This window comes from Hemicordylus capensis, chromosome 6 (assembly GCF_027244095.1).
Source record: "Hemicordylus capensis ecotype Gifberg chromosome 6, rHemCap1.1.pri, whole genome shotgun sequence".
In the NCBI taxonomy this organism is placed as follows: domain Eukaryota; kingdom Metazoa; phylum Chordata; class Lepidosauria; order Squamata; family Cordylidae; genus Hemicordylus; species Hemicordylus capensis.
In genome coordinates, this window is record NC_069662.1 from 40,965,966 (window position 1) to 40,989,436 (window position 23,471).

At 43.0% G+C, this 23,471-nt stretch overlaps 1 protein-coding gene across 1 annotated transcript in view; it reads left to right on the forward strand.

Annotated features, from left to right (window-relative positions):
* SKAP1 (src kinase associated phosphoprotein 1) overlaps positions 1 to 23,471 on the forward strand; it is a 435,964-nt gene that overhangs the window by 34,113 nt on the left and 378,380 nt on the right. The window contains exon 4 of the mRNA XM_053262673.1: positions 8,760 to 8,785. Within this exon, the coding sequence (XP_053118648.1) occupies positions 8,760 to 8,785 (26 nt within the window). The remainder of the gene's footprint in view (positions 1 to 8,759; positions 8,786 to 23,471) is intronic.

Consider the following 23,471-nt stretch of genomic DNA (forward strand, 5'->3'; position numbering starts at 1 on the left):
CAAGTGCAGGCATAGCCCTACCACTAGGCTATGCGAAGTGGTCAGAGGCGGCAATACTCTTAAGCGGGGTGGTGGTGGTGGTGATGATAATACACTTTATTTGTTAGCCACCCCATAACAAATTGTTCCCTGGGTGACCCACAACACAGCATTAACATCAAATAAGTTCTCGTAAGAACTAATCTGCCTGTTTTCCTTTCATCCCTACAATTGGACTAAATATGGTCCAGATTGGTTAGGCAGTTCATAAGTTAGCCCACTTGCACATCAAACATTCATGCCTCCACCATCTTGAACTGGGGTGGATGACATCATCACAAGCTATGTGTTTGAGTGTCCCTATGTGTCCATACAACTGTATCAAATTTGATCCAAATCGGTTCCCACTTGCACTTCAAACATCCATATGTCCATCATCTTCAATCAGGGTGGATGATGACATTACAAACTACACCCTTGAGCTATCTCTATGTGTTCCTACACTTGTAACAAACTTGGTCAGAATTGGTTAGGCAGTTCACAAGCTAGCCCAATTGCACCTCAAACATTTATGTGTCCACCATCTTGAACTGGGGTGGATGACATCATCACCAACCACACGATAATGTGTCCCTGTATGTTACTTAGTACAACTGTACCAAATTTGGTTCAAATCGGTTAGACAGTCCACAAGTTAGCCCATTTGCGCCTCAAATGTTTGTGTCCACCATCTTGAATTTGGATCACATCATCACAAACTATGCCGTTGAGATGTCCCTACAACTGTACCCAATTTGGTTCATATTGGGCTGGCATTGCAAAGTTGATAGCGGGGGCTGGACAGACAAAATGCTGGGTGACCTCATAAACCTACTGGAAAGTAGACAAAAACACATAACACATTAAATCATAATAGACCAAAAAGGGGTAGGGGAATAAAAAATGTGGGAGATTGACAAATCTAGCCCAATGATGAACAGAAACTGCTGGGAAATTTTCATGTGACCCCTATGCTCTTGTGTAGGCTTCCTTTTCATTTGAACAAGACTTGTGCAGAAGACCTTTCCAGTAGATTGTGCCCCATATTATTTAGTGTGGAGAGAGTACCACCTGGATTTTTGCCTCGGACCCTAAAATGTTCTAGGGCAGGCCATTGCAAGCCCTTCCTTTTTCTCCTTATCCCCAACAGCTGATCAGCACTGTATGTGTCACAGCCTCCCACACTTCATTTTCAAGTATGCTTTTTGTTTTTAATATATTGTAAGCTGCTTTGTGGCACAGATGTGAGACTGGGGTATACTTCTTAAAAAATCTTAAGTGTCCTTGGAATTAGGGAGGTTGCCCAGCACATTTGACTCTTCCTCCAAAATAATCTGGTGCCTTGCTGCAGTTGTTCATCTTACAGTACAACTTGAGGGAGGCAGGAATTTTTTTTGCCTCCCTCTGTACCCAATTTTATTTCCATGAGGTCAGGGATTCCCAATCTTAGGTCTTGAGATGGGGGCCTAAAGCAGGGGTTCCCAAACTTTGGTCTTCAGCTGTTGTTGGTCTACAACTCCCATTATCACTGATTATTGGCCACTGTGACCGGGAGGATGGACAACAGCTGGAGAGGGCCAAAGTGGTGTAGCCCTGGCTTAAGAGGTAGCACCAATCCAGTTGTAATACATGAAGAAAGTAAAGCCATGGAAATCAGGCTAGGTGTTGTAATCTCTGAATTAATAACATGTTCTTAAATGCCTGCTGACAGAAAAAGCATTTAAGATGCTTCACAGGTATTTGAAACAGAAAAGCAGTTTATATGTCTTATTACCAAATTCATATTGTCAGGCTTTGAATGTTAGACTGTAGACACTTAAGTGATTGTTGTTCTGTTGTAAATGTAAAATTTCTGCATCTTTTTTTGCTTATCTTGCTACCACAGGCTCAGGTTTAGCCAATTTTGTCTAAATTACAGAGTATCAAATGAATTCTACTTTGATCTAACAGCTCAAGTTCTACAGGGTTTATTTTAACTAATTGCAAGAGAGTTGGCCTATGTTAAGAGTATATTGTTTTGATCTAGTGTGTTTCTTGGAAAACCTTCCTTAAATGTGACTGCATTATTATAGTACTTAGGAAATGTTGATGAAGGTGAAATGACCAGAACAAAGGAAAAGTCAGGAGACAAATTTCCAAATGGGAGGGAGGGTGTGGAAGAGGAACATTAGGTGACTTTCTTGATGCTGTGCAGACTTATTTGCAAGTGATGTGATTTGGCGATAATTACCTGATATATCTATGATGAGTGTGACTGTCCGCATGGAAAGGGCTCATTCACACACAGTGGAGGGATTGGTTTGGCTGCAGTGTGTACTGGATCTCAGATTTGCTTTGGGAAAAAAGTGCACTGTACTGTATTAAAAATGACAGAGGTTAGGGACAGAAACGCCAATCCTTTTGGGCAAACTGGAATTGAAGGTGACAGAAAATCATTTTTGGCACCTAGTGCAGTAAATGTTATGAAGAAGACATGTTCAGGAGAGATTAAGTGCCCCGTTCAAGGAGAGGGGACAAGAATTCACTAAACAAGAAGTATTTGTGACTTGGAATCACTAATTGTACAAGAGAGGAAAGGATCTCCCCTCTGGAAAAAGAGGGAAACCAGCAATCTGAGCAAAAGCGGAAATGACAATTGAAGTACTTGCTGAGACAGGAAGAGAAGAGCTTGTTAGAAACTGTAAAGAAGGGATGTCTGCTTTGAACTGATAGAGAAGGAGTGATGAGCAATGTCACCATTATGTCAGTCCTTGCCAGGTTCAAATCTGGGCCTTTAAAAGGCTATTGAACAATTGGACTGTGGTAGTGGGCTGTATGGTCATGGCCAGGCACTACAATGGTAAAATTCTCGGTTGCACTCTGTATGGCTTGCTGAGAAAATAATTGGCTAAGTCCCAGGACTTTTCCACACACAAATCTTTATTGTGGGCTTTTAAAAGCTTCGACAGTAGTTATAACTGCTCACCCACTGTCCCGATGCTCGCATACTACGTAATGCATAGTCTTCTGTAGATTCCTATCCTCCCATGTAGTGCTTTTTTGCACTCTGTCCACATGCTGAGCATGACCCTTGCACTATTTTCACAGCGCCACCTGCTGGCCAGTGCTTGCAAATCAATCCTTTTTTCATTATTACTTTTAAGGTGTGATGAAGGGTAGTGAAATCCCCACCAGCAAATTATGAGGAGCTTCAAAAAGGATCTCTCCAAACTGGGTGAGTGGGTGGCGAAATGGCAAATGTAGTTCAATGTAAGGAAGTGTTAAGTGATGCATATCTGGGCAAAACACACTGACCACATATACACTGATGATGTCAGAGTTGTCAGTGACGGACCAGGAGAAAGATCTTAAGGTCATGATAGACAACTCATTGAAAGTGTCAACTCAGTGTGCAGCAGCTGTGAAAAGGGTAAATTGCATTCTATGAACCATTAGGAAGGGGGTTGAAAATAAAAATGCTAATATTATAATGCCCTTATACAAATCTAAGGTGCAGCTACATTTGGGGTACTGTGTACAATTCTGGTCACTGTATCTTAATAATGACACTATAGAACTGGAAAAGGTGCAGAAGAGGGCAACCAAGATGATCAGGGGCCTGGAACACCTTCCTTATGAGGCAAGGCTACAGTGTCTGGGGCTTTTTAATTTGGAAAAGAGGTGTGAACAGATAATATTTTCTCCCTCTCTCACAACATTAGAACTAACTATGGGTCATCCCATGAAACTGATGGCCAGGAAATTTAGAGCCAACAAAAGGAAGTACTTTTTAATACAGTGTATAATTAATCTAGGGAATTCTCTGCCATGGGATGTGGTGATGCCTACTAGCTTGGATGGCTTTAAAAGTGGCTTGGACAGATGGGGGGGGGCAGGTCTGTCAATGGTGACTAGTCTGGGCCACCTCCAGCCTCAGAGGCAAGATGCTTCTAGACACCAATTGCAGGGGAGCAACAGCAAGAGAGAGGGCATAGAGGGCATGCCCTCACCTCCTGCCTGTGGTCTTCTTAGAGGCATCTGGTGGCCACTGTGTGAAACAGGATGCTGGACTAGATAGGACTTGGGCCTGATCCAGCAGGGCTCTTCTTATGTTCTAAGGATTCACAAGTGCTGGCTGGCAGGTGGCACAGTGAAAATGGCACAAAGGTTGTGCTCAGTGTGTGGCTAGAACATGCACATGTGGCATGAAGGAGCTTGAGAATCTGCAGGAGATTACGTGAGCGTCTGGACTGTGTGCAAAGACCTGTGAATAATTACAGCGGAAGCTTTTAAAACCCTGCGATAAGCTTGCAACTGGAAAAGCCCCCCAGTTAGCTGACTCGCAGGAATGACCTTACTCTGGAATGAGTAGCTGAGTTCTTGAGGTTCTAACACTTAAATGAACCCCAGTTCTAACACTAATGAGAATCTTGATGCAATATTGGACTTCAGTCTCATTCGTTTTTCAAATTATCACGGAAAAACTACCTGCAATATCAAAGATTGGATTCTTGCTAATGAAGAATTTGGTGACTGGCTTAAATCAAATGTGACGTCGGGAGGTTTCTTTCTTTTTAAAAATTTAAGCCAAACCTCCACACATGCAGTAGTCGGTATGGCCAATGTCATGTTCAGTCCAGGTCTCCAGTGCCTGTGTGAGCAGTGTTAGTGTACTAGGGATCCATGTCCTGGATATATGCTGTACTGCTGGCGATCTAACATTGGCTGCTCAGCTGCCACAGAACTGGTTTAAATATAATGCTGGCTGCGTGGAAAAAGTTTGGGCTTTGTTTAAATATATATGTCCAGTGTCATGCAATTCTAGTTCAACCTGTTAGACAAAATAAATGGATTTTAACACAAACTTACATAAAATATATTTGGATGGTATGATGTTGTAGCCTGTTGCATTAATTTTATGTGAAGTACCCCAAGTATAGCTTGGTTCTGTGTAAGTAGTAGCAAACCTGGTTGATGCATTACGGCTGGGAAATACTTGTGAATTCCACTTGGACTATTGAACAATGAAGCCTGTGAATTCCGTGAACTCTACCATGTTTTCTATGGAATGTGCAGCTGTTTCAAACTTAAAAGTACTCATCAAAATATTGGGACTGCAATGACTTTCTTTGTAATCATGTGAAATTCAAGAGAATCATTGTTTACCACCTTCAGATACAATTTGTCTCTTTCTATCTGGGTCAGGGATCCTCTTGCATAGTGCTGTCACGGTAAGACAGAAACAAGTGAAGTGAACTATTGATTGTTCCAGTTAGATTCCTCTGCAAACTTCAGGGTGCATCTGTGTATGTGGTGGAGTGGGGTCAGAGAGTGATGCTCAAGCTATGGTGAGTAGGAATAGGTGGGATGGGGTAGTTTCTGCAACTGCATCTCATTCAATTAGGGCTGAAGGGAAATTTCTTAAAGTTGAAAGCCCTGCAGTAAATTCAGTTTTCTCACACAGCTTGTTCTTGTTTATATTTATTTCTTTATTCAATTTATACCCTGCCCAAACTTACGTCTCTGGGCGGCTAACAACAATTAAAACAAATATAAAAGTTAAAACAGTTGAACATATAACACATATAAAAGTTAAAACAATACAATAATTTAAAAACCATAAAATTAACAAACAGTATTTTTAATTAAAAACCTGAGAAGGCTTGGGTAAAAAAAGGGTTTTCAATTAAAAAAAAAAAATAGCCAGAGATGGGGACAATCGTAACTCAGCAGGGAGCGCATTCCACAATCTCGGGGCAGCAGCCGAGAAGGCCAGTCTCTGTGTGACCTCAACCAAAGGAGTTGGCGGTAACTGGAGACGGACCTCCTCAGATGACCTCAATGGGCGGTGGGGTTCATAGCATAGAAGACACTCTCTTAAATACCCAGGACCTAAGCCGTTTAGGGCTTTATAAGTTATAACTAGCACTTTTGTATTTTGCCCGGAAACCTGTCAGCAGTCAGTGTAACTCCATCAGCAAAGGAGTAATGTGGTCTCTCCGAGATGACCCAGAGAACAACCTGGCTGCCGCATTCTGAACCAACTGAAGTTTCCAGACTACGTAGAAAGGCAGCCCCATATAGAGCACATTACAGAAATCAAATCTGGAGGTTACCAACAAATGTACCACTAGGTCATTGATCTCGAGAAACGGGCGCAGCTGGCGTATCAGCCGCAGCTGATAGAAAGCACCCCTGGCCACCGCCTCAACCTGAGAAACCAAGGAGAGGTGTGGATCCAGGAGTACTCCCAGACTGCGGACCTGTTCCTTTTGGAGAAGTGTGATCCCATCCAGAACAGTTCGATCAAAATCGTCTCTGGAGTTCTGACCCCACACAATAAGTACCGCCGTCTTATCTGGATTCAGCTTCAGTTTATTCTCCTTCATCCAGCCCATTACTGCTTCCAGTCAGGCATTTAGGGAGAATATGCCCTCACCTGAAGAAGCTGACATGGAGAAGTAGATCTGGGTGTCATCAGCATACTGATAACACCCAGCTCCAAATCCCCTGATGATCACTCCCAGTGGTTTCATGTAGATGTTAGAAAGCATTGGAGAAAGTACGGAGCCTTGAGGGACACCATACTTAAGCTCAGATTTCGAAGAGCAACAATCTCCAATTGACACCATCTGGAACCTGTCTGAGAGGTAGGAGTGGAACCACTGTAAAACAGTGCCTCCCACCCCCAACCCCCTCAGACGCTCCAGAAGGATACTATGGTCGATAGTATGGAAAGTCGCCGAGAGGGCCAACAGAGTCACACTTCCTCTTTCAATTCCCAATTGGAGATCATCCATCAGGCCAACCAAGGCAGTCTCCACCCGAAAGCCAGTTTGAAATGGGTCTAGATAATAGTTTTCCTCCAAGACCATCTGGAGCTGAGAAGCCACGACCCTCTCAATTACCTTGCCCAGCCATGGGAGGTTGGAGACAGGCCTCTAATTGCTCAACTCTGAGGGATCTAATGCAGGCTTCTTTAGAAGAGGTCTAATAATTGCCTCCTTAAGTCAAGAAGGCATCCTGCCCTCCCTCAGAGAAGCATTTATTATTTCTACCAGGCCGCCTACAACAGCCTCCCTGCTAGATAGAATAAGCCATGTTGGACAAGGGTTAAGAAAACAAGGGGTAGGCCTCACCGATCCAAGCAGCTTGTCCACATCCTCAGGAGTCACAAACTGAAATTGATCTAGTCAAATCGTATAAGAGGAATTGTTGGATACCTCCAGTTCAGACATCAAATTAATTGTGGAGTCTTCATCTAGGTCGGCCTGAATCTGAGAGATTTTGTCTGTGAAAAATTCATTAAACACATCACAGTGGGTGACTGATGCTTCCAAATTCTGGTTCGGCGGGGGGGAGATACTAGCCCCCTCACAACCCTGAACAACTCCACAGGATGTGAACTGGCAGAAGCAATACGGGCAGAAAAGAATTGCTTCTTTGCTGCACGTATTGCCTGAGCATAGATCTTCAAGTGTGCTCTGTGTCGTAATCTGTCGGATTCAAGTCGAGTCTTTCTCCACTTGCGCTCCAGTTGCCTACCTTGCTGCTTCAGACCCCATAGATCTTCCGTATATCAATGGGCCAATTTTGAAGCTGGTCGGAGGGGACCCTTAGGCGCAATCGTGTCTACTGTCCTGGTGAGCAAGTTGTTCCAATTCTCAACCAGGGCATCAACAGGATTACCGGCAAAACCACCATTAAATCCTTCCAAGGCTTCTTGGAATCCTGCTGGATCCAATAACTTCTTCGGGCGGACCATTCTAATAGGCCCCTCGCTCCTGCGGAGGTGGGAAGTGGTTGTAATCCCAACCTTAACCAGATGGTGGTCCATCCATGACAATGGGGAAATCACAGGAGTCCCCACCCATGGAACACCACCCTGATCAGAGTAAAAGAACAAATCAAGCCTGTGATCTGCATTGTGCATCGGTCCAGAGACCACTTGGGATAGGCCCATAGTTGTCATGGCTGCTATGAACTCCTGTGCTGCCCTGGACAGATTGGCCCCGAAAAGAACATTGAAGTCCCCTAGCACCAAAAGTCTGTGAGACTCCAACGCAAGTCCTGCGACCAAGTCCGTGAGCTCAGTAAAGGACTCAGTTGGGCAACGGGGCGATCGGTACACCATCAGAAGTCCCAATCTATCCCTGGTCGCCAAACTTAAGTACACACATTCAATATGGTCCGATACCCTAACAGGGACCCTGGTGAGGGAAATGTCATCCTTATAGACCACAGCCACTCCACCTCCCCGCCCACTTCCCCTCACCTGCTCCTCTACAGAATATCCTGGAGGGAGAAGCTGGGACCAAACTGGACCACTAGCTTCCCTCAACCAAGACTCAGTAATACATACAAAGGATCTAAATCTGAGTTTTCCTTAAGTGTGGATCTTCTCCCAGAAACAGGTGCCAAAGGTTGGAAGGAAACTAAGTGAGAAGGATAAATATACTACTACAGTACAGGCAAAAATAATGTTTCTTCATTTATCTGTGAGTGTGGTTTACCCTATATTTCAGCCATGGGTTTGTTGGTAACAATAAAGAACTAGAAGAAAGAGAGAGAGAAAAGAACTTTTCTGCAGTGTGAAAATGACTGGAAAGAACTGTGAGTCCCTGGGAAAGTGAGGAATATTAGTGAGATGTGGTCCTCCTTCAGCACCACTTCTATGGTGGTCTCCTTCCACCCATTTTTGAAAAGCAACAGATAATTAAGAACTAATAAATGCTGACACCTTCTTTGTTACTATCTTTCAGGTATCATTGGGGATTCCTGCCCAGAGGTGAGTGTAGCTTGAAACTTATGTTGAGGAAAGCTGACTAGAATTGTTGTTCTCAAGTGTGGAAAAATTGTCCTGCATGTTCATAGGAAAACAGTCAATTAAGGGCATCTTTTTACTTTTAGTATTGTTGTTGTCACATTTTCAATCTCTAGCCTTGTGTGCTAGAAACCTTTTTTTAAAAGGGTGTGTGTGGCGGGGGAGGGGGGCCCTGGGATTCCTACAGGATTCTATAGATTGCATAAAATTGCTTTATGTCCATGCATGCTATAGTTGCTATGTTGCCCACCCTTTCTTAAAACTCTGTCTGCATTTAAGAATGGCAGAAAAGGTTTGCATCCTGTCTTCATGGTGTCAAGAGGGCCATGGGTTGTTCAGTCCAGTGTCTTATGTAAGGAACCTATGGAAAGAAGGGAAATCAAGAACATCTAGGGGGAAGGGATTCAGACCACATGGTGCAGATTGAGGTGTTCTGTGTTCCTACTACTGGATGACTCCTGGCTACCAAAGAAAGGGTATAATCTACACTGTGTGCTTTGCAGCCTGCATAGGGGCCTCTAATGATAGTATTGTATGGGATGTGGAGAAATGTCTTCAGAGTGAATGTTCTCACCGAACTTCAGAATTCTTCCAAAGAGAAATTGAATTATTTCCAAATCTAAGAGTTCCTCTCAAAAAGAAATTTCAGTGTATTTATGATGTGATAAAATCATTGTATGAACCTGACTGGCTCAAAAAACCAAAATGTTAAAAAGGCAGTATTGCCATGACACAAAGAAATGACAGAGGCCACATATACTGGTGCACATGTATGGCTTTTCACAAGAAGAGATGAGGAAGAGGTGATATAGGAAATTTTGCACATGGGTGGTGGTGATTCCGCCCCCCCACCCCGAATGATTCTTCCTCACTCTCATTAAAAACCTTTCTATTATGCATTTCCTACATTGTTCAAGGGTGTATCATAACCCCTTTGTTACGTGTAGGTGCTGATTTGGGGATTAGGATTAATAGGTCTATGCAGGATTTTATTTTTTTTAGAACTGAGGTGTGTATGTAGAAGATAGGACTTGGAACAATAATAAAAATTTGCAACCATTCCATCTTAATTCCTTTTCTCTGCTTCAGAAATAAAATTCCAGCATGATATTTATTCATCCCCCCCACTCGCTCGTGAGGGGTGCTCTGCTTCCAACACATGCTCATCTCTGGCAACACAGAAATGTCAGAAATGCAGCGGTGCCTGGAATTCCCACTAGGATGGTGTTATCACATTTTAATATGAGCCTCGGTGCTTCTAATTGCTTTCAAATCATTGTTTTCCTGCATTTCCTTGATGAACTGGGCATCTGGCGTCATTGGAGAGACAGTAAAGCAGACAGCTGTGTTCGGAATTTTAAAAAACCCTGATTAGAACACATAAAAGGGATAAAAATTAGATTTTTATTCCTCCCAGAAATGTTTACATACATTTTTTTAAAAGAACCTTTTACCATTTGTGTTATTTCCTTAAGCAGAAGTATATATTAGGGTTCTGTATATTGGCTAGTATTTTTGTTTGGCCAGGATTTTTGTTTAGTTCATTATATTGTATTTGACAAGCCTGTTCTTAAAATATGCGTAGTTCACTATTGCTCTGGTTTGACAGGTCTATAGGGAATACAAACTACAGCAGTTAGAATGGCTGCTAAGCCTGCTATCCATTATACAAGACTAACAACTTTTTAATAATACGTTAAATAAGTTGCATATTGCATAATTAGTATATTCCAAGAATAATGTCCGCAGTAGGTTTTCTGCTCACCAACATTTCCTTTCTTCTTCTTGCCAGTCTCCACCTCAGCAATGTCTTCCTTGACTTCTACTTGCACAAACCCATGGTTAGGTGTTCCCTAGAACTGTGTCCCTTTTATCTAAAAAAGTTTAATTTGCCTCTTGGCTTTCCATCAAAGACATGATCATTAAAAAAAAAAAAAAAAAAGCCAGGGCATACAAAATTCAAATATTACTGAGTGTTTATATACCACATTTCAAATATTCAAAGCATTTTCACATCCATTATCTTAATAGTCATTGCTAGGCCTATGCAAAAAATATTCAAAAAATTCCAGAGTTCCCCAGGTCTCTTTTTATCTGCATGCCAAGGCAGGCATTCCCCCTGTGTGCATGCAGGTCTTTCTGGGCTTCTGGCAGGTAACTTAGGTGGGGGCTTTAAGATAATACTAACCCCATGCCTCAAGCCCCTTTGGAAAATGTAGTCTTTCCCTGGGCTTTTCTCCCTTAGAAAGTCCAGAAATATACTACATATCCCATACAACTATGATTTTCCCAGAAATGCTTGGGATATGGGATAAGGCTTATTTTAAAGGCCCTTTCTGAGTTATTTGCCAGAAACCTGAGAAGGCCTGCTGACACATCAGAGGAATATTTATCCTCATGTCCTTGGGGATCTGGGAGTTTTGGGATTTTCTAAAGTTTTGTACAGGCCTAGTCACTGCTATAGACCTGTAAAATAGGCCGCTAGTAGTAGTAATCTCCATCTGTAAAATGTGGATAACAGAACAGTGGCTTACCTCAGACTGCTTACTGAGTTCATATACCTGAATGGGAATGTGATGTGAGGACTTCTCTACTTATGCTCTTATCTCCTGTGCTACAATAGTGCAGTAGAAAGAGGAGGTTGACATTCTTGCTAAGAATGTCAGTCACTTACCAATAGGCATTCATAACATTAGTTCAACTACAATCCATACGACGCTTCTAGGCACCATTTCATGGGGGGAAACTACATTCTTCTAGCAGCTCAACCTTGCATAGCAACATTCATCCAGTTCTTAAATTTGATAGATTTGCCCCCGCTATCTGAATTTGAACAAATGTTAATATACTTTATTTATGATGGCTCACACAAAAATGATGCATAAAAACAACATTCCATCAATTTTGCAAATACAGGTAGACCTCGTTATATGTGGGGGTTCCATTCACATCAATTTCAGCGGATAACAAAACCGCAGATAATGGTTGAGTGAATGGGAATTGTGGGGGTTAGGTTCCTGTAGAGCAAAAAAAGTCAGGGAAATGATTGAAATAAAGTGCTGTACCATGCTCCGTGGGTCTCCGGCTATCCAGCAATGCCCTCCCAAACCACCAATTCAGCCAATTTTCTGTGAAAAAATTACATAAAATTCTTTTTTTTGAAATGGAAGAGCCACACAGTGGCTCCTTTAAGCAAAATGGTGGCCTCAAAGGTCATTTCCAACCACTTAAGAACTGGTGATACATGGATTTTAACCCTTTGTTTAACTGCAAATATTGAGGTAAGGTGCATATTCTTCAACTGCAGATACACACAACCGTGAATAGCGTTACCACGAATAACGAGGTCCACCTGTACCATAGTACTGAGAAAACTACATATGGCTGAATATTTTCATAGAAGTTATTGTTCCAGAACATAGTGAACATAATCCATTTGTCAATAAACTTATTTCCCCTTTATGTCATTACGAGCTCTTGGATTAGCTTTGACATCTGAATTCTTGTCCATGTTGTTTAAAACAATTCTGTAAAGATGAAGTAGCTAAGTTTTTGCCCAATTTGAAGCAATACACGTTTTGTTGGCTACTAGTATACTTTATAATAATTCCATATAATTCTGCATACTTTATATGGAATAAATATAAATATACTTTATACTAATTAACAGATACTAATTCTGTATCTGTTTATCAACAACCTCATTGGTGCCAATAGGAGCTTCCCTCCCAGGAGAAATGGCCATCAGGTACCCATCAAGACTGGAAAGATTTAAAAACTTTCCTCTGCCCCTGCTATAATCCTTATCTGGATGGGGTCCTCTGCAGCCAGTATCTAGCAAAGAAAACTGTTTTATAGCTGCTTTTCTCACAAACACAAAGTAATCTTATATAGATTTAAGTAAGTTTTTCAGAAACAACTCAATTTTCTCCTCCTCCTTCCCCTCCCTTTTTCTTTGACTCCACCCCCCACACACACTCTCTACAGGATCCTCACTGGGACAAACTTATTAAAAATAAAACATAAAAGATTACTGAATAGAATGCAACAAAAACCCAGTGTGCAGGGGCTAAATTAAGTGTTTAATGCCAAGGGCATGGCCACCAGGGGACATAATCATCAGGCACATTGGGGATGCTGACCAGCTGTCAGACAGTCCCATTTCCCCCTTGCACATTCTTCAAATGCATGAGAGGGAATCAGTGAACAATTCATCCATATTTCTTATATGGGTGTGAGAAACACTTTTATACATGCAGCAAACATGTTTGCTGCACAAAGTGTGGAATTGCCCTTGGCCACTATGCTGCACCAACATAGGATCCTTCCAGATGGCAATGAGCTGCATGAGAAGCTTCTGCCCAAGCACAGGTTTACTTGCCCTTCACACATTCCCGCAGGCTTCTGTCACTACTTTTAGAACAGAACAGGTTACTACTTTTCTGGCAAATAGGAGAAAGGTCTGATTCTTTCAAAAGCAGGAGCTGGCCAGCAGGTGGTGCTCCAAACATTGCATGAAGACCTTGCCCAGCATTTGAACACAGCATGAATTCATGCTGGGAAGGAAGATGGAAATGTGGAATAATGAATGTTTGTAAATAAATTAAAAGTAGATAGAAGAGACTACTGTCTACTAAAACTACTAAGAGAAGGGACTAGGGAAGTGGGGTGGAGACACACAAATTGCCCCTGTGCTGGATTTATGAATTATGGATCGTGATCAGGTTTCTTCCTACCCTATTGAACTGAAGTGCTGTTGTGTGTTGGCTATATACACCCCTCCCCCACTTCTGCTATAAAGTCTCTCCCCCCGCCACTCTCTGTTTTGCTGTCCATGTAGTTATGACAGGGGTAAGTGCCAAATCATTAAAGCAGCAACCAAGAACACACAGCCTTGCTGTAAGAAGGGAACGGGTCCTCTTTGAAGCCAAAGAGGAGTGTTCTTGAATTAATGGAGTGTGCCATGATTTCTTGGCTAAGTTCTGTTTACTCAAATGTCTTGGCACTCTTGAGATGCTGAGGGCTTCCTGCAGAAGTTGTAAGCAAAAATCAGAGACTCTGGCCCACCTTGGTTTTATGATACGACTTGAGCTGCCAGGAGTAAAGCACCAGACTGTCAATATTTATACCTCATTGTTAAAAGATAACTTCTGTTGAGTGCTTGGCATTCCTCTTGCTGTTGAAGTGCAAGTAACAAAATTGGGAATTCTTATTGCAATACTTCAAAAATTGTAATTGTGATTTAAAAAATATATGCTCCCCCTGCCCCTTCCTATAGAGTAGAATGTTATACACAGGGGCTTAGTTTGAGCCAGGGCTTGATATCAAATCTATTTAAAAACAAATGTGTGGAAATACATGCTTCTGGGCAGGTACAGAGTGTACTTACTGGCAGAGAGTAATTGCAGACAGCCCTGTGCATCTGGGTTTAGGACAAAAGGGCTCCAGAAACTAAAATGCAGCTCTTATGGAAGGGAAGTGTAAACCCAAGCAACTCTTAGTTTCTAGAAACTAATCTTTAGCTAGATGATATGCCAGTTGGGGCCTTTGTACTTGATTTTTCTAAGTAAATTGCACGTACCCCCCCTCCCCCCGTTCCAGCTCAGGACCATAGTGTGGGGAGGGGATTTAATCTTTTGCTCCGCTCTGGTCCCAATACAGATCCCCTGCCTTCTGTGGTTACCATTTGCCCTGATAGAGAAAGCTCCCACTGGCACCAGATCAGTCACACAGCCCTCAAATCATGGAATTGGCATATTTGGCCTTAAAACAAAGGTTTAGCCCTAGCCTAGTTTGGCCCTAGAATAAAAGAATTTCCTTGTTGGATCAAATGTAAATCTGTTTAGTCACTATTCTGTTTTCAGTTGCAGCCAGTCAGAGGGCTCTGGGCACAGGGACGGTCCAAGATATTTTGCTACTTGAAATGAAGGACCATGTGAGGCCCTCTCACCTACAGGTGGGTGCTCAGCGTTCTGAAACTGTACTGCTGAGGCAGCGGCAGGGACATCTGAGCACCTGTTGCCTCCTGTGCCCCTCCGTGCACCCAAGTCTGAGGCATCCGCCTTGCCCTGTCTCATGGAAGGACCTCCCTCTCCAGACACTTACAGACAAGATGGTGGTGTATCCCCCATTGTCCATCTCTACTCAGTGCATGTGAGACACAGTGGAGAATTCTTATGCTGTCTATACAGAGGGGAGTTATAATCTGTAGTCAGCTGAGATAACTGCAATGGAGGGAGAGGCCAGGGAGTGTGTGTGTGTATAAATAAATATAAATATAAAATTTTATTGATGCAATTTAATAGCCACCTTTCTGCTAAAAAAAAATCACTTGGTAGTACATAAAAACATGCACCAAACTATAAAATGAGTGAAAAGCAGCCTACAACACAAACCTGAGGGTTGTCACTGTAGGGTGTTTTAGAGAGATGAGGGTGATTTTACCTCTTTTTACCTTTTGGACTTGATGAGGGTAGTGTGTTTTGTATTCTAGCATTTGTATGGAGTGCAGTGTTTAGTGTGAGATAACTGGCCCTTGAGAGATCCAAGGCATTTTATCCCCTCATTGTTTTTGCCACCACCTGCGTCTTGGCTTCTGCTAAAAGCCAACATGTTCTTGGAAGAGCCATACCAGGGAGACCCAGGTCCAGCCAATGTTTTGCAAATGGCCTTAGGCACATCACTTTTCTGTTTTTGGTTTCCTGTCTGTGAAAGCTGGAATAATGGTGTTTTGCCTTGTTGGGAATTCTCTCTGATAAGACAATCCCTTTTTTGCAGAGTGCACAGAGGCACAACACAGCAGAATTTGGTTAGGCATGCGTGTATGCTAAGGGTAAAGTAACTTGGAGCTAGTTCATAGTTTCAAATCAATATATATGGCATTTATTAAAGAACTCCATTCTAGATAGCAAAGTGAGGAGTTAGGATCTCTAATCTGTCTAGCTAGCTGGATGCAGATGGATTCTGCATCTCTGCACACATGGTGCAGGGAGAGGAGCTTGCATATTGCAAGGTAGAAGGAACAGGAAGAGAAGGGAGAGAGGAAGGAGGAAGTGTCCCTGAGATTAGCAATCTACATTCCAAAGGGATAGTGTCAGAGCAGTAGAGAAGGGATGACCAATGTCTTGACCCTATAGCCCTCTGACTCACTAGTCTGTCCTCCACTGTCACTGAGACAAGAGACAGCGAAAAGTCCTTAACTTCCAACACCCCCTCTCAATGTCTCGTGACTCAGTTCACAAGATTCATTTTCTCTTTCAGCTTTTCAAAGCAGGGTCTTGGTAGTGGCTTAGTGAGTAGATCTGCAAGCATTTCATTTCTTGGGCAGTAGATCAGCTTGATTAGTCCATCCTTTTGCAGATTTCTCACTACTTGATACAATATGTTTGGTACGCCTCTTTACATCTTCTTGTTTGGAGAGTTGAATGCAGCTTTGGTTGTCTTCATACACTGGTATGGGCTGTGGTACATCTATACCTAGATCTTTCACTTGTTGATACAGCCATTGTATCTCGTGACAGCCCTGTGCAGCTGATACATATTCTGCTTCAGTGGTTGATGATGCTGTTATGTCTTGCTTGGTGCTTGACCAGCTTATGGCTCCATCTCCATAGAAAATTATGTGACTGCTGGTGGATTTCCTTTCTGTTAAGTCTCCACCCCAGTCTGCATCTACATATGCTTCTAGTTTTGGTTGACTGTTAGCTGGCAACTTCAGCTTAAAGTGTGCAGTACCCTTTAGGTACCTAACAAGTCTCTTAATCGCATTCCAGTCCTTGACTGTTGGTGATGCAGTCTTTCTGCAAAGTAAGCCAACTGCTGTACTAATATCTGGCCCAGTGAGTGTACTAATGTATAGAAGCTTACCCAATGCTTCACTATATCTATGGTTGTCAGATAGTGGCTCAGTTTGATCTTCTTGCTTTATGTAGTTCACTTCCATTGGAGTTGGTGTAGGATTTGCATCTTCCGGTCTGAGCAGGTTTATCAAGTCTTTAATTTTCTGTTCTTGGTTGATGAGGAAACTTCCATCTTTCTCTCTTTGTACTTGAATGCCCAAGTAGTGTGTAATGTTGCCAAGTTGCTTGACTTCCACATCTCTGTTCAGATGATGCATTATTTCCTTGCTGTCATCTGGATTCTCATAGGCAAGAATCAAATCATCAACATACGCCAAAATGTAAGTCCATTTGCCATCTCTGAATCTGGTGTACAGGCAGGGATCAGCTTCACTTCTTTTGAAGTTTGCTTGAAGCAGCATATCATTCAGTTTTGTGTTCCATGCTCTGGCAGCCTGTTTTAAACCATAAATGCTCTTTTGCAGTTTGCATACAAGGTCCTCTTTGCCTTTCTCTAAGAAACCTGGTGGTTGTTGCATGTAAATGTCCTCTTCTAGTTCGCCATGCAAGAATGCAGTTTTCACGTCTAGGTGTTCAACATGCATTCCTTTGCTATCAGCAATACTTAACAGAGTCCTTACTGTGGTGTGTTTAACCACTAGTGCAAATGTTTCATCATAATCTTCTCCATATCTCTGTGAATATCCTTTTGCTACTGATCTGCCTTTGTAGCGCTGAATCTCACCATCAGCATCATGTTTGAGTTTGAAAACCCATTTGCAGCCTTTCTTGAGGTAACTTAGTAAGAGTCCAGGTTTTATTTTTCTGTAGAGCCTCAAGCTCTTCAAATTCAATAGTCTGTTCTCCTATGTCACTGAGACAAGAGACAGCGCAAAGTCCTTAACTTCCAACATGCTTCACAGGTTGGCTTTTCAAATCTGAGATGGTAGAGTGCTAATGTTATTGATAAAAACAAAACTCCCACAGACCTTGGTAAGTGTGAACTCTACCAAGTGTGCTGTATTGGCAGTTGCATCCAACACAGGTTACATGTTGATGTGATGACATGTTGCAATGATGGCCTGAGATGTGTTTTGGAAATTATCGAAGGAGGAGGACATTGGCAGCTAATCTGACAGACTGATGAAGCAAGACGCTCTCTGCACTGTGTAATCTTTGAGTAGAAGTGATGGAGATCAAGCTGCCTGCTGACTAGGGCGTGTTTGGCCTGGCTATGGTTAGGCAGACACGGAAGAAAAAGTACTCTGCATGCTTAGATAGAAACAAATAGTTAGCCGTCCCGAGCAGCAGTGTACTGGAGGGGCAGGGTATAAATATTATAAACTTTTAGAATATAAAAAACAGTGTGTTTTTATATTCTGAGGAACTTTACGTCTTTTGAAACTAAACCATGGCATTCAGAGCAAGTTCCTGGTCTCAAACTGAAACTCTCTCTTTCTTTGTAGAAGTCTTTTAGCTGAAGGCTAAAGGTTTAGTTTTCCAACTACTTGGCATCTTCTGATCTTTCTTTTAAGGTGAGACTGAGGACATAGCACAGTTTCATAACTAATAGAGAACTAGTTGAGAACTAGAATGCTTCATATACAGCATTTTAGGGGAGTTCTGAAGAAGTTAAAAATTTAACAGGTCTATGAGTGTTATAGAAGAGGCCATTTAATGAAATTATTTATTTATTTATTTATTTATTTATTTATTTATTTATTTATTTATTTACACAGTCAGACAGGTGACTGGTTTGTTTTATCCAGACATCAAGTCCTTCCCAAGGACCTATTATTATTATTATTATTATTATTATTATTATTATTATTTCGATTTCTATACTGCCCTTCCAGAAACAGTTCAGGCCGGTTTACACAGAGAAATGCTAAAACTACTGGGCTGGCTGAGCTTTAGATCTTGTGGCCAGGGGCATAGCTAGGGGAGAGGGGGCCCTGTGCTCATCCCTCTCTCTGGCGGCCCCCCAGAGTGAGGGAGATAATGAAGAAAATAGGGAGGGATGGAGCTGGAGGGCCCTCAGGAGCTGGGGGCCCGTGTTCTTTGAACCCTTTCGCTCAATTATAGCTATGCCCCTGCTTGTAGCATACAGCTTCCGATAGGGGCCATGAGAGTCTTCTCAACTGAGAATATCCTCTATCTGGGTCTTGAGCTGCCGAGCAAAGGGGCCGGGGGGGGGCAAAGGGAGCTGAGCAAAGGGGGGGGGCACTGCTGCTTTCTGTTGATGATGAAATCTCAAGGGTTCCCTAAATGAGCACACGGCCCCACCGTTATTTTATGCTCATGATGAACGGGAGAGAGTTAAATAAATTACTCCTTAGGGAATTCTGTACATGATGTATTGTTTCCATATAGTGTCACCTGAGCTTGGAATTAACTCAATGAGAGAATCTAAGGAATTCTAAACGTATCCATCTCATGCTGATCTTTAAGCAGACACTGCCTGAGTGCAATTAAAGCTTCCTTCCCTTGCCACCATGAGGGCTAGAAATCTTTCTGTACTTCTGATAAAATGCTGACCATTTATGCTTGCTTCTGAATGGAAGGAAGCAGGCTGACTCTTCATGAAAGAGGAAGATCTGTGGATATTAAAGGTAAAGTGTGCCATCAATTTTGACTCCTGGTGTCCACAGAGCCCTGTGGTTTTTCTTTTGGTAGAATACAGGAGGGGTTTACCATTGCCTCCTCCCGCACAGTATGAGATGATGCCTTTCAGCATCTTCCTATATCGCTGCTGCTCAGCATAGTACCAGCAGGGATTTGAACTGGCAACCTTCTGCTTGTTAGTCAAGCATTCCCCCGCTGTGCCACTTAAGGTGGGCACCATCACTTGATGGCTACAGTTGGGAAGCTGGTCTCTACTTTTTTCTCTTTCCCTTGTATGGAGTGCATTTGCATGGTTCTACTGTGCTTAATAGTCCCTTCTGCTGTGGGTTACATCTAGAATTCCAGAAAGCATATCGCCCCCTTCTTTCCACACAACCAATCTGTTAATACTGCATGGGATATATCCCATTTGTAGCTTCACAGATGCAAACCTTAAGTGTGTTTTGTCATTCATGTTCCCCTTCAGATTGACGTCATCAGTACAAAATGTCTGCTTGAAATTATCACTATGAGAATGAAAGTGCATTACATTCAGTCCTCTATTATTGCAGGAGTTATGTGCTCTACTACCCCAGCAAATGCCAAAATTGTGATAATTGGAACCCTGTGCCTATGGGAATGATGGGGTTATGTTCCTCAGTACATGAAAAAGTTATAAAAATGGGAGGGGGAGGGGGGAACAAAAACGAAGTCTAGTACTGTATAGTACCTTGATCTCTCCAGCTCCCCCAGTAATGCCCCCCTCAAATCCTTAAAATTACAGAAAAAACATGGCTCCTTGTTGCCTCCAGAAGTGCCTCCAAGACAGAAATGCCACCATAATTGTGGAGCGCACTCAGGAACTGTGAATGTTTGGAATTCACTCCCGCGATAATGGAAACAGGGTATATATAGCCCAACCATTCACTGGTATAATCAAGGGTTTCCTGTATACCTGTTTCATCTCAAATATGCTTCAAAGCTCACCTGCGGCACTTGTGGGAGAAGCCCCGCCCCCGCTATTGCAGAAGTATCACTGTGATACTCAATGTTCTCTCCCATTTTTTTCATCTGTGTGCGGAATGAATTTTGTTCTGGGTGGCAGTATCAAGGCAGTGTGTGCGCATGTATACTCAGAGTGGGACCGTTCTGATTCAATCTGAGCAGGATCCAAAATTAACTGAGCGGGCATAAAAAAAAACTTGTGTGCACACGCATGTGTGCATGCCTTAGAGGGAACACTGGTGATACTCTGTTCCAACAAAAAAAACCCCAACCACCACAAGTCCTATGGTGCATTAAGAAAAGACTAATGCGTTTATTATGGTATAAGCTTTCATGAGCCAGAGCTCACTTTGTTGGATGCAGAAGGTAGGCAGCATTGTAGCAAGTAAGGCAGCTGTTAGGCAGAGCATGCCTTGCAGAAAGAGCATGGCCACTTACAGGTGACAGAAGGTGTGCACCAAGCATGAAATGCAAATGTAAATCCACCCTGAAAATGGGCTTTTTTTGGTTTAATCTGAGTCTCTGGGGCATGCTAAATGACATGACCATAGTTCAAGTGCACACTTGTGAAGAGCTGTGAGAAGAATCCAAAGAGTTCTCTTTATATTGCTGGTATGGGGTGCACCCAATGAGATGCCTGGTGCAGAAGTCTGCCAGTGGGGGATTTCTTGTGGGGTGGCAGTGACGACATACTGTTCACTAATTGCTTTAACTGCATTACCAGTTGTACTATGTGGACTCTCATACAGCAACCTTTTGCACACCTGACACAGTAGATCCAAGAGTGGAAGTCTGTGAGGCTATTCCCGCGATCACACAAAAGCAGGCTAAGGGAGCCCAGCCTGCTTTGGGGCAATCGTGTGCTGCAACGGGAGCTGCGTGGCTCCTGGCAGCTAGCCACGTTAAACCCCCCTTAAACGAGGTTAACGGAGTGATCATGCCGTTAACCTTGTTTTTGTGCTTGTGTGTCACTGTGGTGACACACAAATAGACCCCCAACTGGGAGGCTGCAAGCAGCCTCCCCAGCTTGGGGGTCTCTCCAGGACTCCCTGTGCGCTAACGCGGGACATCCTGGAACTTCTGGGGGCTGTGTGGCTCCCGATCCCCACAGCCCCCGCCAGCTCCGTGATGGAGCCAGCAGTCGTGTGGGCGGCTGATATAGCCGCCCAGCTACAAGTGGCTGCTTGTCTGCAGGGAGACCAGCTAAGCCTGCTCTCCCTGCAGAACCCTGTCAGGCGCTTCACAAGTGTAATGTGAAATGCCTCACTGTCTTTATGGGTATAAACATTTGAGGGCTAGGGCTCCAGCCCTCTTTAGGATTTCCCAGAGAAGGTATTGCCCCCTCTCCAGCTTCCAAGTAACGTAAGCAAGCTCACAGACCAGCAGTTTCTTCAGTCAGTCGTGTTATTTATTTTTACATTTTTATTCCAAGATGCCCAGAATGGTGTACATGGTTATATTCATCCTCACAACTACCCTGTGAAGTAGGTTAAGCTGAGAGATAAGCAACTGGCCCAGAGCCACCCAGTGAACGGTGATTTGATCTTGAGTCTTCCTGATCCTAGTCCAATACTCTTGCCACTACAGCACACTGGTTTGGGCTTTGTAGGGACTCTGCAGGTTTCTAGGAGGCACACTGCTGTCTTGTTGGCCGCTCTTTTGTTTTGTCTACGAAGGAAATGATGGAGAGAGAGGAGAAAAGAAAAATGGGGAGGGAGGAGGAGTCTGGGTGGAGGGCAGGAACAACAACAACAAAGATTTATATACGAATATAAGTATAATATAATTTTAATCTTTGTATGTTCTCTGTATGGCCTATGGCTGTAATAAATTGATTCATTCATATACCGCTTCTCAACAAAAGTTTCCAAAGCGGTTTACATAGAGCAGTAACAAATAAATAAGATGGGGAAATGGACAAATTGGTCAATGCATTGCTGAGTAATCCATCCACCAATCAGAGTCTCAGAAGGCTTGCCCGGCCTGCAGAAGGAGCAGTTCTTTTTTGCTTGGGGAAGCTGGGTATAAGAAACAGAGTTCAACCAGAAAGCACAAGATAAAAGAAATACATTCAGCAGCATGGAAGAATTCTAGCAATGTGTACATTTAAACTAGTTCTTGTTGGTTGTATTTCTGGTTAGCAACTCTTTTGCTTTCTCTGGATAGCTGTAATAACTTTGTTTAAATTCATGTAACAAAGCAGGGCTTTTTAAAAATGTACAACCAGACACACAAAATATATAATAGCAGGGGAAAAATGTGCATCTTCAAAAGGTTTGGTCAGCTAAAAAATTCAAGTCATAAAGAAGTTGTATTATATTAGCTGATGTAAAAAATGACTGATGGTCATGTGAAAAGTCAAGTGAATAATCCAGGCTTCTTTAGAACTCCAGACTCTGAAACTGCAAGAAAGCTTATGATCTGGGGAGCTTTCCAGATTAGACCCTGCAACGGGGTCACGTCAGATCTCGGAAGTGTGCTTTCACACTTCCTGCGTTATGGCACTGCAGTCCCTAAGCAGACAGTAGGGTGCCATTCACATTGCCCATGCCTTGTCTCGAATTTAATCGCTGCGATTAAATTAAATTAAATTAAATTAATAATAAGCTCTATTAAATATAGACTAGGATGCCTTATATCCGGTGTAAGGAAGTTACTTTTTTCCCCAGGTTGTTAGTTGCTGTGAGACTGCTCCCCCTGCTGTTTAAGTTTTTAATGCGACTTGCCTGAACGGAGGCATTTTGCTTCTGTTGAGCAGCTAGTCTGGAAAGCACCATGAAGTAGTATCTGGAGCTAAGTTGTAGTAGATTGCATTTAAGGATGTTTATGCAAACTTATTTTCCTTATCTGTGTATCTGTTGGCAGGGCATAGCCACCATTGGACAAGTGGGGACAAATGTTCCTGGGCTACTAGGGTCGGTAGGTGGGTGGGGGTGCCATGGCATCCCCTCCCCCAGGGCCCACCCTTGCCATCCTCTCACACCCAGCCAGCAAATGAAGCACTTGCTGGGTGGGCGCGCAAGGCACTGCCCCTTTCATTCCCAGCTGGAATGATGTGCCGTCTGGATGTGGGATCCCTCTGCCTCGCTACCAGCAAGGCAGGGAAAAACGCCCCTAGCTGATACTTGAATGAAGTGCCACCCCTCTTCCTGATACTGGCCGTGCCCCCTGCATTTGACATTGATGCAGGCGGGTGGCCAACA